Source organism: Otolemur garnettii, unplaced genomic scaffold, assembly GCF_000181295.1.
Source record: "Otolemur garnettii isolate 467f Iridium unplaced genomic scaffold, OtoGar3 scaffold00077, whole genome shotgun sequence".
Classification (NCBI taxonomy): domain Eukaryota; kingdom Metazoa; phylum Chordata; class Mammalia; order Primates; family Galagidae; genus Otolemur; species Otolemur garnettii.
The window spans coordinates 1,141,648-1,155,664 of NW_003852472.1; the positions used below are offsets into that span (position 1 = coordinate 1,141,648).

The 14,017-nt window shown below is 54.4% G+C and overlaps 3 protein-coding genes and 1 pseudogene across 3 annotated transcripts in view; 2 read left to right on the forward strand and 2 right to left on the reverse strand.

The window, feature by feature from the left end:
- Positions 1 to 1,829, reverse strand: part of ALKBH4 (alkB homolog 4, lysine demethylase) — a 6,575-nt gene extending 4,746 nt beyond the window's left edge. The window contains exon 1 of the mRNA XM_012807891.2: positions 1,793 to 1,829. The gene's annotated coding sequence lies outside the window, so the exon portion shown is untranslated. The remainder of the gene's footprint in view (positions 1 to 1,792) is intronic.
- Positions 1,830 to 2,065: 236 nt separating this feature from the next.
- Positions 2,066 to 9,117, forward strand: LRWD1 (leucine rich repeats and WD repeat domain containing 1). Its single transcript, XM_003794175.3, has 15 exons — positions 2,066 to 2,247; positions 2,695 to 2,929; positions 3,022 to 3,138; positions 3,529 to 3,669; positions 3,905 to 4,009; positions 4,214 to 4,336; positions 4,429 to 4,543; positions 4,730 to 4,830; positions 5,023 to 5,230; positions 5,677 to 5,749; positions 5,844 to 5,984; positions 8,167 to 8,258; positions 8,406 to 8,561; positions 8,644 to 8,747; positions 8,858 to 9,117. Exons 1-15 carry the CDS (start codon positions 2,168 to 2,170, stop codon positions 8,996 to 8,998), a joined length of 1,932 nt encoding a protein of 643 aa, XP_003794223.1. The 5' UTR covers positions 2,066 to 2,167; the 3' UTR covers positions 8,999 to 9,117.
- A 1,240-nt stretch (positions 9,118 to 10,357) lies between these two features.
- POLR2J (RNA polymerase II subunit J) overlaps positions 10,358 to 14,017 on the reverse strand; it is a 6,449-nt gene continuing 2,789 nt past the window's right edge. The window contains exons 2-4 of the mRNA XM_023515697.1: positions 12,020 to 12,036; positions 11,451 to 11,701; positions 10,358 to 10,692 (exon numbers count right to left, since the gene is read on the reverse strand). Of these exons, the coding sequence (XP_023371465.1) occupies positions 10,657 to 10,692; positions 11,451 to 11,701; positions 12,020 to 12,036 (304 nt within the window). The 3' untranslated portion in view covers positions 10,358 to 10,656. The remainder of the gene's footprint in view (positions 10,693 to 11,450; positions 11,702 to 12,019; positions 12,037 to 14,017) is intronic.
- On the forward strand, positions 11,934 to 12,618 carry LOC111726722 (annotated as a pseudogene).

Below are 14,017 nucleotides of genomic sequence, written 5' to 3' on the forward strand. Positions count from 1 at the left end.
ACAGAGCCTCAAGCTATCCCCCTGGGTAGAGTGCCCTGGCATCACAGCTCACAGCAACCTCCAATTCCTGGGCTCAAGCGAGTCTCCTGCCTCAGCCTCTCAAGTAGCTGAGACTACAGGCGCCCACCACAACGCCCGGCCATTTTTTGGTTGCAGCCATCACTGTTGTTTGGTGGGCCCGGGCTGGGGATTCGAACACGCCACCTTAGACGTATGTGGCTGGCACCTTAGCCGCTTGAGCCACAGGTGCCGAGCCCCCAGACTCTGTCTTAACAGCTGCTTCCATGAAGCCCAGCTGCCTTCCCCTGCCCTTTATCTGTGCACCCCAGCCTCTTTAGGTGGGGCTGACCTGTGCCTGTCATCCATCTCAGTGTTGGCCAAAGTGCAGCCTCCTCTCCCCGGGCCTCAGGCTGCTTGCCTCCCTCCCGTTGAGCTCCCTAGCACCCCAGCTTCTCCCCTCCTGTCTTCCAGGCAGACCCCAGGTCATGCTGCCAATGACTACTTCTTAAATCCCTACCTTGGCTTCAGCTACACCTTCCTCTTCTGGATCTCTTCATTAAAGAGTTAATGAGATAGCTAATATTTGCATCCAGAGTATTAGGCATTTTACATGGATTATCTAGTTCCCCTCCCCTCTTAAGACAACCCTAGGAGGAAGATACCATAATTGTTTCTATGTGAGATCTGGGGGCACAGATGTGTGCAGGTTCTGCCCGAAGCCACCCAGCTATGACTAAGAGGCCTCCAGAACTCAGGCCAGGCCTCTATGGTCTCCTTTTCTTCTCCCATCCCCAGGCTCTTGCTGTGGGCTCTTGATTTTTCTCTGTTCTCTCTGGGGATCTCACTCCCTTCTAAAGTTTCACCTCTAGCCTCTGACTGCAGCTTGGACATCCCCTGGGCTTTGGACCACCATCTCCTGTCTCCTGGGACTCTCACATGGGGCACATTGGAGGCATCCTTGACATCTCACTCTCCTTGTCCCACAGCCATCAGGCTGGGACAGTATTCGATAAACAGAGCCTTATATCTTCACACCCATATCCACTGGCACAGTTCAGACATTCCACAATTTAAAAAAAATTATCAGTTTGTTCACATTGTTGTGCAGCCATCGCCACCATCCTTCTCCAATACGTTTTCATCCTCTAAAACTAAAACTCTTGTCCCCATTAAATAATAATTTCCTTCTCCCCTTCCACTCTTGACAACCCTTCTCCTTTCTGTTTCTACAGGTACCTAGAGTAGGGGTAATCCTTCCTAGCCTAGACTTCTGCCCACCCAGTCCCCATGGCTGACACTCCTTTGCAACCCTCTACAGTACTTCAGGCCAATCCAAAGGTTCTGAGTTTTTTTCATTAGTTAACTGGAATTAATTGCCTCCTTACCCATTTACGTCTCATAGTTGGCCTGATATGCAACACCCTCCACACTTTTTTCCCCCATTCCTTAACACGGGGTCTCGCTCTTGCTCAGGATGGTCTCCAGCTCCTGAGCTCCAGCAATCTACCCGCCAGCACTCTCGCTCCTCACTTTCCATGTTGTTTACCCACGTGCCAGTGACGTCCCCAGCACCAGACCAGAGAAGCTAAGTCGAGGTTTACTAATTTCTCCAGAGTCCCAGAGGCAAGCTGGGACCAGCCCCTTCCTCACTCTCAAGCCTCAACCCACAACCCCCCTACCACAAGAGCCTCAGACAGACTATGATCCCAGCCTGTCTCATGACCATGCTAGGCCTCAGTTTCTCCGTATAAAGAATTAAATTTGTAGGCCCGGTCCCTCTTCCCGCCCTTACCCCAAGGGGGTGCTGCCAGGGCGGATCACTACTGCGCTGCTGCTCGCAGATCAAACAGGTCCGGATGCCCTTGCAACCGCATTGCTGAAGGACCTCAGACACATCCACCGCTGCAGCAGCGGCCGCAGGGGCAGCCATCGCGCCGTCCGAGCGACCACGGCGCAGGCGCGGGACCGCGCTGGGGGTGCTGGGAGTTGTAGTCCGCGCGTGAGGAACTAGGTCTTGGCTTCGCTTCCTTCCGGTCGTCAGAACCCGCGGGCGCACCAGTGGGCTCGGCAGCTCACGGACTCCACTGGACTCCACTGTAGGAGTACCGGGCTCTACCAGACGGCGGGGTCGCCGAGTGGGCCAGTGTGTGGGCCGCACCTCTTCGCCATGGGCCCCCTCTCACCGCAGCTGCTGATGGAGCGCGGGCGCCCCAAGAGCAACCGGCTGGGGAAGATCCGGAGCTTGGAGTAAGAACCGGGCCCGGGGCGAGGCTGTGTCCGCGGAGCCGGGACCCGCCGCACGCCACCGCGGTCTGGGTCGCTGGGCAATCGGGAGGCAAAGTTGGGACCCTTTCCCACTCCCTTCCCGTCCCGGTTATCGCCCTTTCGCTTTGGCAGAGTTGCGCCTAACGTCTTCTTGTAAAGAGATGCCCAGGATCTCTCCCACACTACTTATTGGGTGGCAGCTGGGGACATAGCCTTGCAAAAAGAGAATATTGGGCAACCTGTTGCTGTCATAGGGGGCCAGGGAAGCCAGAGGAGCCCCCAGAGGATCAGGAAGAGCATCCTGGAGGGGCTATGCTGCTCCTAGTTCTAAAGTAGTTACAAGATTTTTTTCAAAGGGGCATGGGGGATGCTGCACATGTACAAGAAATTCCTGCCACCCCTGAGCCCTTCCTGTCTGCCCCCGCCCAGCCTTTCCGGGCTGAAGCTGCTCTCAGAACACCTGGACCCCAAGCTCTTGTGCCGCCTGACACGGCTGCAGGAGCTGGATCTCTCCAACAACCAGCTGGAGATGCTGCCTGACAACCTGGGCCTTTCCCGCCTGCGAGTCCTCCGCTGTGCTAACAACCAGCTGGGGGATGTTACTGCCTTGTGCCAGTTCCCACAGCTTGAAGAGCTCAGCCTGGAGGGCAACCCCTTCCTGACAGTAAGTGGGGGTTCCTACCAACCCAGCGTGGGGGTCAGGACTCTTGGGCTCACTCTCCTCAGCCCCTGAGCACTGTTCCTTCACTCCTCCAGGTCAATGACAACCTGAAGGTTTCTTTTCTTCTGCCCAAACTCCGTAAGGTCAATGGCAAAGATGCATCCTCAACCTGCTCTCAGGTGGAAAACCTGAACCGAGAACTGACCAACAGGGTAAGGGAGGTGGGAAGTTTATCATGGTGTACTTGCAAGCTGTAGGAGTCGCTGAGTAAGGAAGGACAGAATTGGACCTCCAGAATTGAGGAGGGTGACTGACAGGGGCTTTTTGCCCTGATAGCGTCTGGCCTGACATGCTGCTCTAAACCTGGCTGTGGTCCTGCCTTGCAGGCCTTGCTGGGGAGGCTTTTCCTGAGCTGTTTCTTTACATTTTTGTGGCGCTGAGGTTTGTGCAGTCTTCTGTGACAGGCTGTAGTTTGGGGAGGCTTCCAGCAGGCAGTGAGATTGAGATACCTACTGCCATGAGATTATGGATAGGGGTCCAGGAGAGCTGGGCTGGGCTAGGCTGGGCTGGGCTGGGTCTGGATCTGGCCCTTCTTCCACCAGGTCACAGCTCACTGGGAGAAGTTCATGGCTGCACTGAGTCCTGAAGAAAAGGCTGAGAAGGCCCAGGCAGACTTTGTGAGGTCTGCTGTCAGAGATGTCCGCTATGGGCCTGAGTCCCTCAGCGAGTTCACCCAGTGGCGGGTATGTCATGTCCCATTGGGGAGGGAGTCAGTTTTCCTGCTCCTTGATGGCTCCCATAGCTCTCACTTAAGCTGGAGATTTCTTTCCATGAGGAGCTGTGGGAATGGAACAGATCAGGGAAGGCAGCCCGTTTGGCTGCAGAGACCCTTCCTGAACTTGGGAAACACAGGTTCCCTCTGACCAGGTGTCTGGACTGTGTCTGGCTTCCTAACCCTGACAGTTTGACCCCATCCAGGTACGGATGATCTCTGAGGAGCTGGTGGCCTCCGGTGGGACACTCGTACATGAAGCAGACAACCCAGAGAGGCCTCTAGAAGCCGCAGCTGCCTCCAAGCCCAGGGTGAGTATGGCCCCTAGAGCTGTGGGGCCTGCCATAGAGGATCCTGGAAATGAGCCCAGGAGTGGGTGCTGGTGACTCAGTTTACTCCCTCTGGGACCCCTGGCCAGTCCTGGCCTCTTACCCCCATGGGGAAGTGCAGTCCAGCCTGTGATAGGAAGGAAGCCCTAGGCAGATGAGCCTGTGGTCACAAGGCCTTCTCAACAGGCCAGGCTGGTGACCTTGAAACGGCTGAAAGATGTCCCACTCAACCTGTCTTCTAATAAGCGGTGGTGTGTCTCCCCACCAGCCCAGGTGGAGGGCAGTCCTAAGGGCTCTGATGGTGGCCAGGTAAGCTGGGGTGGTAGGGAGTGTATGGCATATGAGCCAGGGCTGGGGCAGCTGTGACCACCACCACCACCCCCTGCCTTTTGTCCCCACAGCCTGCCCTGAAGCTGGAGCCCCTGCACTTTCTGCAGTGCCACAGCAAGAACAACAGCCCTGAGGACCTCAAGACACAGCTGTGGGCCTGTGCCTTTGAGCCAGCCTGGGAGGAGGGTGCGTCCTTGGGCAGGCAGGCATTGAGAAGGGCAAGGGCTACAGAAACAGGGCAGCTGGATGGATGGGGATTCAGTAGAGACAGAGGTTAAGAAGCCTCCTCAAAGCCGGGAGGAGGGGGCTGCAGGGAGGAGCTTCACAGATGACATTTCCACTTAGCTGACCCCCTGCAAACTGGGCATTCAGGGGCCACATCCCAGACCGTGGCCACATGTGGTGGGGAGGCTGTGTGCGTGATAGACTGCCAGACGGGCATCGTGCTCCACAAGTACAAGGCACCTGGCGAGGTGAGTGCAGGGCAGTAGACATGCTCCTGCTCTCGTGATGGGGCTGGGGTGGTGGGTCCAAGCTCAGCTCCTCTTCATCATGACCTTTTTATTTTAAATGTTGGGTCTCATTGTTCTGGGCATAGGGCTGCATGCCTGGTCATAAATAGTTTTACGCAGTGACTGCTTTCTCTATTCCCCACCCTGCCCCAGGAGTTTTTCTCAGTGGCCTGGACAGCCCTGATGGTCGTCACGCAGACAGGCCACAAGAAGCGTTGGAGCGTGCTGGCGGCTGCAGGACTGCGGGGCCTGGTCCGTCTGCTGCACGTGCGGGCTGGCTTTTGCTGTGGAGTCATCCGGGCCCACAAGAAGGCCATTGCCACCCTCTGCTTCAGCCCTACCCATGAGACTCACCTCTTCAGTAAGACTCCCTTTTCCTCATCCTAGGGCCCCCCTCAGCACCACCATCTTGTCACCTTAATGGCTCAGTGCTCCACTCTGGGACTTTAGGGAGCTTGGGGCTCTCTGACTTTGGCTTTGATAGGAAGCAGCTGAGTGGGCTACTCTGTATTCTTAGAGTTTTCTCCCAACCTGGGCCACTGTTTTCCCTGTCAATGACCTGGTTGGATACTTCTGGCTCTCTAGGCGTGGTAAATGCATGAGCTACAAAAGATGGCTGCCAGTGCCGGGCATGTTAGGTTAGAGCAGGACAGCAGGGATTCTGAGCCCATGAATCTTCCTGTCTCCTGGCCCCAGCCCTTCCTCCCTGCCTAGAGGGGCAGGCTTTGTGATCATGAGCTGATGCAGCCTGCAGGAGGGAACAGGGCCTCCTCAGGGCTACCTCTTCCTTTGCCCACCCCTCCTCAGCGGCCTCCTATGACAAGCGGATCATCCTCTGGGACATCGGGGTGCCCAACCATGACTACGAATTCCAGGCCAGGTGATGCTTCTGGCAGGTCTGGGAAGAGGCTAGCTGCTGGGGTGGTGGGCACCTGGGTCTGCAGACTTATGCTCTCCCACTGGCCTTCCCACAGTCAGCTGCTCACACTCGACACCACCTCCACCCCACTGCGCCTTTGCCCGGTTGCGTCCTGCCCAGATGCCTACCTGCTGGCAGGCTGTGAGGGGGGCTGCTGCTGCTGGGATGTGCGGCTGGACCAGCCCCAAAAGAGGAGGTAAGACTGCAGGTGGGAGTGTCTCAAACCTGAGCTGGGAAGCTGTCATCTAGGTGGGCTCACGTCAGCCAGGGCACACCACACTCTCTGCCCTGGGTAGTCCTGGGCACTGTTTTCAGAAACCTTTTTGCAGAGCTGGCCTGTCCCTACCTCCTGCTAGGTTTCCAAAAGGACCTTGTGGCCCCTTCCTTACCCTGGTGTTTCTGGGACTGGGTTGTAGTCACCTCACCTATACTTGGAGCTTCAGCACTGTACTATGCCCAGATGATCAAATCTAGGTCCTGCCACTCATCAGCAATGTGACCTTTCTGTCCTAGCGTAATATCCTCATCTGTAAAGGAATGATAACTTGCATCCCACAGCTAGCAGAGGGCAGGCAAGATGGTATCTGGATAAGGAAGAGGCTGGAAATGCAACTCTGAGCCTTTGTGGCTCATCTGTAGCACCCAGAAGGCCCTGAGATGGTGGCTGGCCTGGGGTCCCTGCTCTTCTGTGGCCCATAGTCCAGTGGCGGAGATAGGCACTAAGCACAGGTGGCTAATTAAAATCCCACAAAGTGGCTCAGCACCTGTGGCTCAAGTGGCTAAGGTACTAGCCACATACAACTAAGCTGGCGGGTTTGAATCTAGCCTGGGCCTGCCAAACAACAATGACGACTGCAACCAAAAAATAGCGAGGTGTTTTGGCAGACACCTGTAGTCCCAGCTACTTGGGAGGTAGAGGCAGGAGAATTGCTTGAGCCCAGGAGTTGGAGGTTGCTGTGAGCTGTGATGCCACAGCTCTCTACCTAGGGTGACAGCTTGAAGCTGTCTCAAAAAAAGGCTCAGCACCTGTGGCTCAAGTGGCTAATCACCAGCCACATACACCTAAGGTGGCGCATTCGAATCCAGCTCAGGCCTGCCAAACGATGACAGCTGCAACCAAAAAATAGCCGGGCATTGTGGCGGGCGCCTGTAATCCCAACTACTTGGGAGGTGGAGGCAGGAGACTCGCTTGAGCTCAGGAGTTGGAGGTTGCTGTGAGCTGTAATGCCACAGCACCCTACCCAGGGGGACAGCTTGAGACTCTGTCTCAAAAAAAAAAAAAGTCCACAAAGTGTGATGTCAGCTACAGAGCAAGAAGAGTAATGGGGGGTCCCACTTTTTACTGGAGGCTAAAGAGACTCTGCTGAGGTGACCAATGACAAATGGGTAAGTTCTAGGGCTCATGATTTCCTGTGGGGCTAGGGGCAGGGAGGTGCTCAAAGAGGGAATAGCATGTACAAAGGGCCAGGGGCAGGGAGAGCTGGCTGAGTGGGATGGATGTTTGGCCACTGCTTGGCAGGATGGGTAGAACTGGCCTAGAGTGAGGCAGTGAGTCTGCCTAGCCCCAGGCATGCCAGGCTTTGTTGGCCATGGTAAGCAGTACAATGAACAGTCCGGGAAGAACGCAGGGTAGGTGGCATGACTGAAGGAGCCATGTAGAGGAAAGCAGCAGTAGCCTCCCCAGAGACAGTGGCAATGGCAGTGTCCTGCCAGGTGCTGGTGGCCTCTGGCTTGCCTCACCCAGCAGCCCCTGGGTCTCCCACTTCCCTCCCTTCTTCTGCCTGGTTGCCATGTCCTGCAGTGTTTCTCCCCTGTGCCTAATGTATCTGCTGCTCTCTCCCTTCTGCTGCATTGTCTGGAACCCACCCGGTAGTTGGGTGTTTGGCTGCCTTCTGGTTCCAGATTGGCTTCTCCAAGCCAAGGTGATACCCTCCCCCCTCCATGCTCAGCTTTGAAAAACCTAGCAGCCATTCCCCACTGCCCTCCATGTCAGAGCAAATCCTACCCACACCAGCCAAGCCCCCAGGGCAGGCCTGGAAACACCAGCCTTGCTCAGCTGCCTGGGGGACTCTGTTCACCTCACATGTAGTCCCAGAGGCTCCAGAACCTTTCCTGACCACACTGCCCACCCCTATCCTTGAAGAACAAGCCCCTTGTGCTTCTGGATTCCTACTACTGTGACTCAGGACACTGAAGTGCTGGCTCTACCTTTCAGAGCAAAGCTGATTCTCTTCAGCACCAAGAATGCAGCTTTTAGAGGTGACATCTTCCAACCTTCACTCAGGGCCTGACCCAAGCAGGTGTTCTGCAGATATGTGAGTGAACGAGCAGTTCTTTGCATGTGCAAGCAGTGCCCAGCCAGTGTCTTCTGCCCACAGGGTGTGTGAAGTGGAGTTCCTCTTCTCTGAGGGCTCTGAGGCATCTGCACGGAGAGTGGATGGGCTGGCATTCCTGAGTGATGATGTAGTGGGTGAGTGAGCCTGGCTTGGGGGACAGCCTGGCCTTCAAGCACCCAGATAGGTTGCTTTTCCCTGGGTTTAGGCCTGAGGGGTTCTGAAGCATCTCTAATATGGAATAGAAGTGCAGCCCAGGCACAGTTCTCCATTCTCCCTCACAGCCTCCAAGGGGAGCAGTCTTGGCACCATCTACCTGTGGAGCTGGAGCCAGACGTGGGTGGGCCGGGGCAGCCAGACCACAGTAGCAGTGGTTATCCTGGCCCGGCTGCAGTGGTCACCCACTGACCTGGCCTACTTCTCGCTCAGCGTTTGCCCTGGTGAGCCCACCCACCTACCCCATCCCACCCTGTTCTTCCTGGAGCTCTGCCCCACCTTAGGCTCCCACCTTTGTCCTGGCAGATGAAGGCATCGTGCTGTGTGGGGATGAAGAGGGCAGCGTGTGGATCTATGATGTCAAGAATGTCTTGAAGCAGCCTCCTCTGCTGCCAGCAGCCCCTACACAGGTACTGTCCAGCTTACTCTTGCCCATGCCAATGCTGGCACTGCTGTAGTAGGAGAAGCCCTGGTTTCTGGGAAGCAGGTGCCCAGCCCACCCCCTCTCTCTTCCCATCAGATCCTTAAGTGGCCACAGCCCTGGGCCCACAACCAGACGGTGTCCAAGACCATGGTGAACACAGTGGTGGCCAACCCCACTTTTACCTACCTCACTGCTCTGACAGACTCCAACATTGTCGCCATCTGGAAGAGACAGTAGCCTCAAACAGGAGCTCCTGCCTTTATCACAAAGTACTAGGACATGACTTAACTTATTCAGTTTTTAGGCTGGTGATGTTTTTATCAATGAGTATTTTTCATTAAACTCTCTACTATGGGGCAGTGCCTGTGGCTCAGTGAGTAGGGTGCCGGCCCCATATACCAAGGGTGGCAGGTTCAAACCTGGCCCTGGCCAAACTGCAACAAAAAAATAGCCAGGCGTTGTGGCGGGTATCTATAGTCTCAGCTACCGAGGCAAGAGAATTGCCTAAGCCCAAGAGCTGTAAGTTCCTATGAGATATGATGCCAGGGAAATGAAATGAGACTCTGTCTCTTAAGAAATTCTCTACTAGGCTTGGCGCCTGTGGCTCAAGTGGCTAAGGCGCCAGCCACATACACCTAAGGTGGTGGGTTCGAATCCCCAGCCCGGGCCCGCCAAAGAATGGTGGCTGCAACCAGAAAATGGCCAGGCGTTGTGGCGGGCGCCTGTAGTCCCAGCTACTTGGGAGGCTGAGGCAGGAGACTTGCTTGAGCCCAGGAGTTGGAGGTTGCTGTGAGCGTGATGCCATGGCACTCTACCCAGGGGGATAGCTTGAGGCTCCGTCTCAAAAAAAAAAAATTCTCTACTATGGTGCGGCACCTGTGGCTCGATGGGTAGGGCCCCAGCCCCATATACCAAGGATGGTGGGTTCAAACCCTGTCCTGGCCAAACTGCAACAAAAATATAGCCGGGTGTTGTGGCTGATGCCAGTAGTCCCAGCTACTTGGGAGGCTGAGGCAGGAGAATTACCTAAGTCCAGGAGTTGTGCTGTGAGCTGTGACACCACAGCACCCTACTGAGGGTGATAAAGACACTGTCTCTAAATAAAAAAACAAATAAAAACTCTACTATGGACAAGAAGCTGTGGAGAGCTGTCAGCAGCTATGAGGGGCCTACCCTGTGTTCCTACTTAAAGACAGGAAGACCTGGCAGCTGAGGCTTCTAGGACACATTCATGGTAAGTTAAGGGTTCTTACAGTTCTCTTCTGTTCAAGGTTGCCTCCCTAAGCTCCCAAGTTCTGATCCAGAATGAGTTTGTCCCTGCCAACCTCTCAGAAATCAAGGTCTTTGGGCCAGTCCACTCCTTGAAATGTGGTCCCAGAGTGTCTGAAACATCTGCCTCCATGGAACCTGACAATCCATTTTTTTTTTTTTGAGACAGAGTCTATGTTGCCCTCAGGAGAATATCATGGAGTCACAGCTCACAGCAACCTCAAATTCTTGGGTTTAAGTGATTCTCTTGCCTCAGATTCCCAAGTAGCTGGGACTATAGGCACCTGCCACAACATCCGGCTATTTTTTATTGTAGTTGTCATTGTTCAGCAGGTCTGGTATGTGGCCAGTGCCTTATCCACTGAGCTATGGGCACCAGGCTGACCATCCACTTTCTTGTGGCGTCATCTCTACTTAAGCCCACATTATCCTGCCATACTTTATTAGGTAGATTAAAAAAAAAATCTATATACAGGCCCCATCAGTGTCAGAAGAAAGAGGTTCACAGAATAGCTACAAGGAGGGTCATAACTGCCACAACTGGGACTGGCCACTCTCCTCTGCTTGGTGCATGGAAAGAAGATAGGAACTGGGCTTACAGGCTAAGCAAAGAGCCTTCCAGCCCACTACTCAATTCCTTCTTGCTTGTCTTTAATAGCCACCTAGAAGAGAAGAAGAAAGCAGTGACTTAGCAGGGTAGCCAGGGCAAGGAGGTGGAAACAACCCCAGCATCCCCAGACCAAAGTCCACTTAGAAGCTGCTGCCGTGTCCTCCTGAGGGCAACCACAGGCTATACTCTACAGGAGACTAAGCAAGGCAGCAAACCAGGCCCCAGACAGCTCCAGAGAGCTGAGTGGCTAGTAGCTGGAAGGTACCTCTGAACTGGCTCCCCTGCCCTGTTCTCTGCAGCCTGGGGCTGGAGTCAGATATAGCAGGGCCCCTTCCTGGTGTACAGAAAGCTTAGGCACTAAGCACCTCACAAGGCATGGCTCTTGCCTACTCTAAACTGTTCTAGATGCTGAGATAATCACCCACCCCACAACAGGTGTGACCTCCCCCCATACTGGGATGAGTTGCCTGCAAGATATAGACAAATACCTGGAAGGTGTCAGGCCTTACACACTAGAGCTGCCAGCACCAGACAAGGAACTTGGAAGAGCAGCCCAGAGGCAGTAGGTCCTCTACCTCTGTGAGGACTGTAAGAACAGCACATAAGGAAGGCACTAGGTAATGTCCCTACCTATGGGGCAGACAGCAGGCCATACTCCAAAACCCTTTAGTCTACACTTTCTATCCTTGTTCTGTCATTGCTGCCCCTGAGGAAGCAGCCTAGTTGTAGGCATGTGGACACTTCAGCCTCAAGCACACTGGCAGTTCCAGTGCCCCTGCCTGCCCCTCAGCTGCACCCCAGGCTACTCACCCGGAACCGCTCTTCCAGTAGGGACAGCTCACTGATGAGGTCAGTGATGGCATTAGTGAAGGCCTCCTGGGGGCTATAGTCTGGTGTGGTCTGCACTCGGATGATGATCTTGTGCTCCAAAGGGTGGGGGACTTTGTAGCCAGCAAAGAGCACCTGTGGATCCTTCAGCAGCTGTCTGAGATAACAGGGTTGGGTAGTATGAGGGGGGCTGAGCCTCTGGCCCAAACCCCTGGCTACCATGCAGCCCTCAGCTCATGGCTCAAGAGTTTTCTAGCCAGAATTTTCTCTTCTAAATCTTCAAGTAAAACACTTTCAAGAAGATTAACTAGGCCAGGCGCAGTAGCTGACACCTGTAATCTCAGCACTCAGGGAGGCTGAGGTGGGTGGATTCCTGAGCTCAGAGTTGGGAGACCAGCCTGAGCTACAGCAAGACCCTGTGTCTAAAAATAGCTGGGCTTTTAGCCTGCAGCCCTGAGTCCCCAGGAACTCATGGCGACGCCCCCTAAACGGTGGGCAGTGGAAGCCATGGGGGAGATAGTGCTGCGCTATGAGACTTTCATCAGCGGGACCTGAGAAAGGTGCTGGACTATGGAGACCAGGTATATGAGCAGCTGGCTAAATACCTTCAACTGAGAAATGTCATTGAACAACTCCAGGCCAGATACTTCACAAATCTATGTGGCCCTGGAATATGGTTTTTTCCCTGGAGTTGACACTGGCAGAAGCCCTCCAGTTCACTGATTGTTAAGAGTTCTCTCGGCTTGGCGCCTGTGGCTCAAGCGGCCAACGCGCCAGCCACATACACCTAAGGTGGCGGGTTCGAATCCAGCCTGGACCCGCCAAACAACAATAATGGCTGCAACCAAAAAATAGCCAGGCATTGTGGTGGGCGCCTGTGGTCCCAGCTACTTGGGAGGCCCTGGCAGGAGACCTCACTTGAGCCCAGGAGTTGGAGGGTGCTGTGAGCAGTGAAGCCATGGCACTCTACCCAGGGTGACAGCTTGAGGCTCTGTCTCAAAAAAACAAAAGAAAGAGTTCTCTCCTCACAGAGCTCAGCAACAGCCTCACCAAGGACTACATGAATGTCAAAGCCCATATCCACATGTTGCTAGAGGGGCTTAGAGAACTACAAGGCCTGTAGAATTTCCCAGAGAAGCCTCACCATTGACGTATTTCCATCATTCTCCAACATTAAAGACCCTGAATACCCCCCCCCAAAATAATAATAATAATAGCCAGGTGTTGTGGCAGCTGCCTATGTCCCAGCTACTTGGGAGGCTAATGCAAGAGAACCTTCTGAACCCAAGAGTCTGAGGTTGCTGTGAACTATGATGCCATGGCACTCTACCAGGAGTAACAAAGTAAGACTTTTTTTTTATTGAGACAGAGCCTCAAGCTGTCCCCCTGGGTAGAGTGCCGTATCATCACAACTCACAGCAACCTCCAACTCCTGCGCTAAAGCGAGTCCCTCCTGCCTCTGCCTCCCAAGTAGCTGGGACCACAGGCACCTGCCATAACGCCTGGCTATTTTTTTTGGTTGCAGCCATCGTTGTTTGGTGGGCCCGGGCTGGATTCGAACCCGCCACCTTATGTGTATGTGGCTGGTGCCTTAGCCACTTGAGCCACAACACCAAGCCCAAAGTAAGACTCTTGTCTCAAAAAAAGAAGACAGACCATGGGCAGCACCCATGGCTCAAAGGAGTAGGGCGCTGGCCCCATATGCCAGAGGTGGCGGGTTCAAACCCAGCCCCGGCCAAAAACTGCAAAAAATAAAAATAATAAAAAATAAAAAGAAGATAGACCATGTGGAGACACCCCCCCCACCTCCTGCCCTATGTGCATGGACACACAAACATATACCCTGCATCTGTGAGGATCAAGATCTAGCTGTAAGTAGGTTCCAGCAACTTCTCTCAGGAAAAGCCAGAAACCCTGCTGACAGAGACCTCCCTAGGCAGTAGTGTCCAGCCATATTCAGTAATTAGAGCACAAAGGCCCCTAAGAGCATCTGTACCACAAAAAAAAAAGGGGGTGAGGGTCAGGAGAAGGGCCCAGGCTCTGAGTGGTCAGTGAATGCAATCCCAAGTCTTCTGCATCACAGGGGCTGGTCACACACTGGGCCCTGTTCTATGATGCTTTATTGTGGATTGTGCCCTGCACATGCAGGGGTATCCTCTAGACAGCTCAGAGTCAAGTGTGAGCACCATAAGGGAGAGAGCCCTTGCAGAGTAGGGACACCAAAAGAGCCTGTGCACCCTCCTGGCTTCACCCCAGGCAGGAGTCCTCCAGGTTGTGGTAGATATCTCCACATCTCCCTGCACCAGGAGACAGAGTCCTTGAGAAAGGCCTGGCTGGCTCAGTGCCTGTGGCTCAAGTGGCTAAGGCGCCAGCCACATACACCTAAGGTAACGGGTTTGCATCCAGCCCAGGCCTGCCAAACAACAATGATGGCTGCAACCAAAAAAAAAACCAGCCAGGCATTGTGGTGGGCACCTGTGGTCCCAGCTACTTGGGAGGCAGAGGCAGGAGACTCGCTTGAGCCCAGGAGTTGGAGGTTGCTGTGAGCT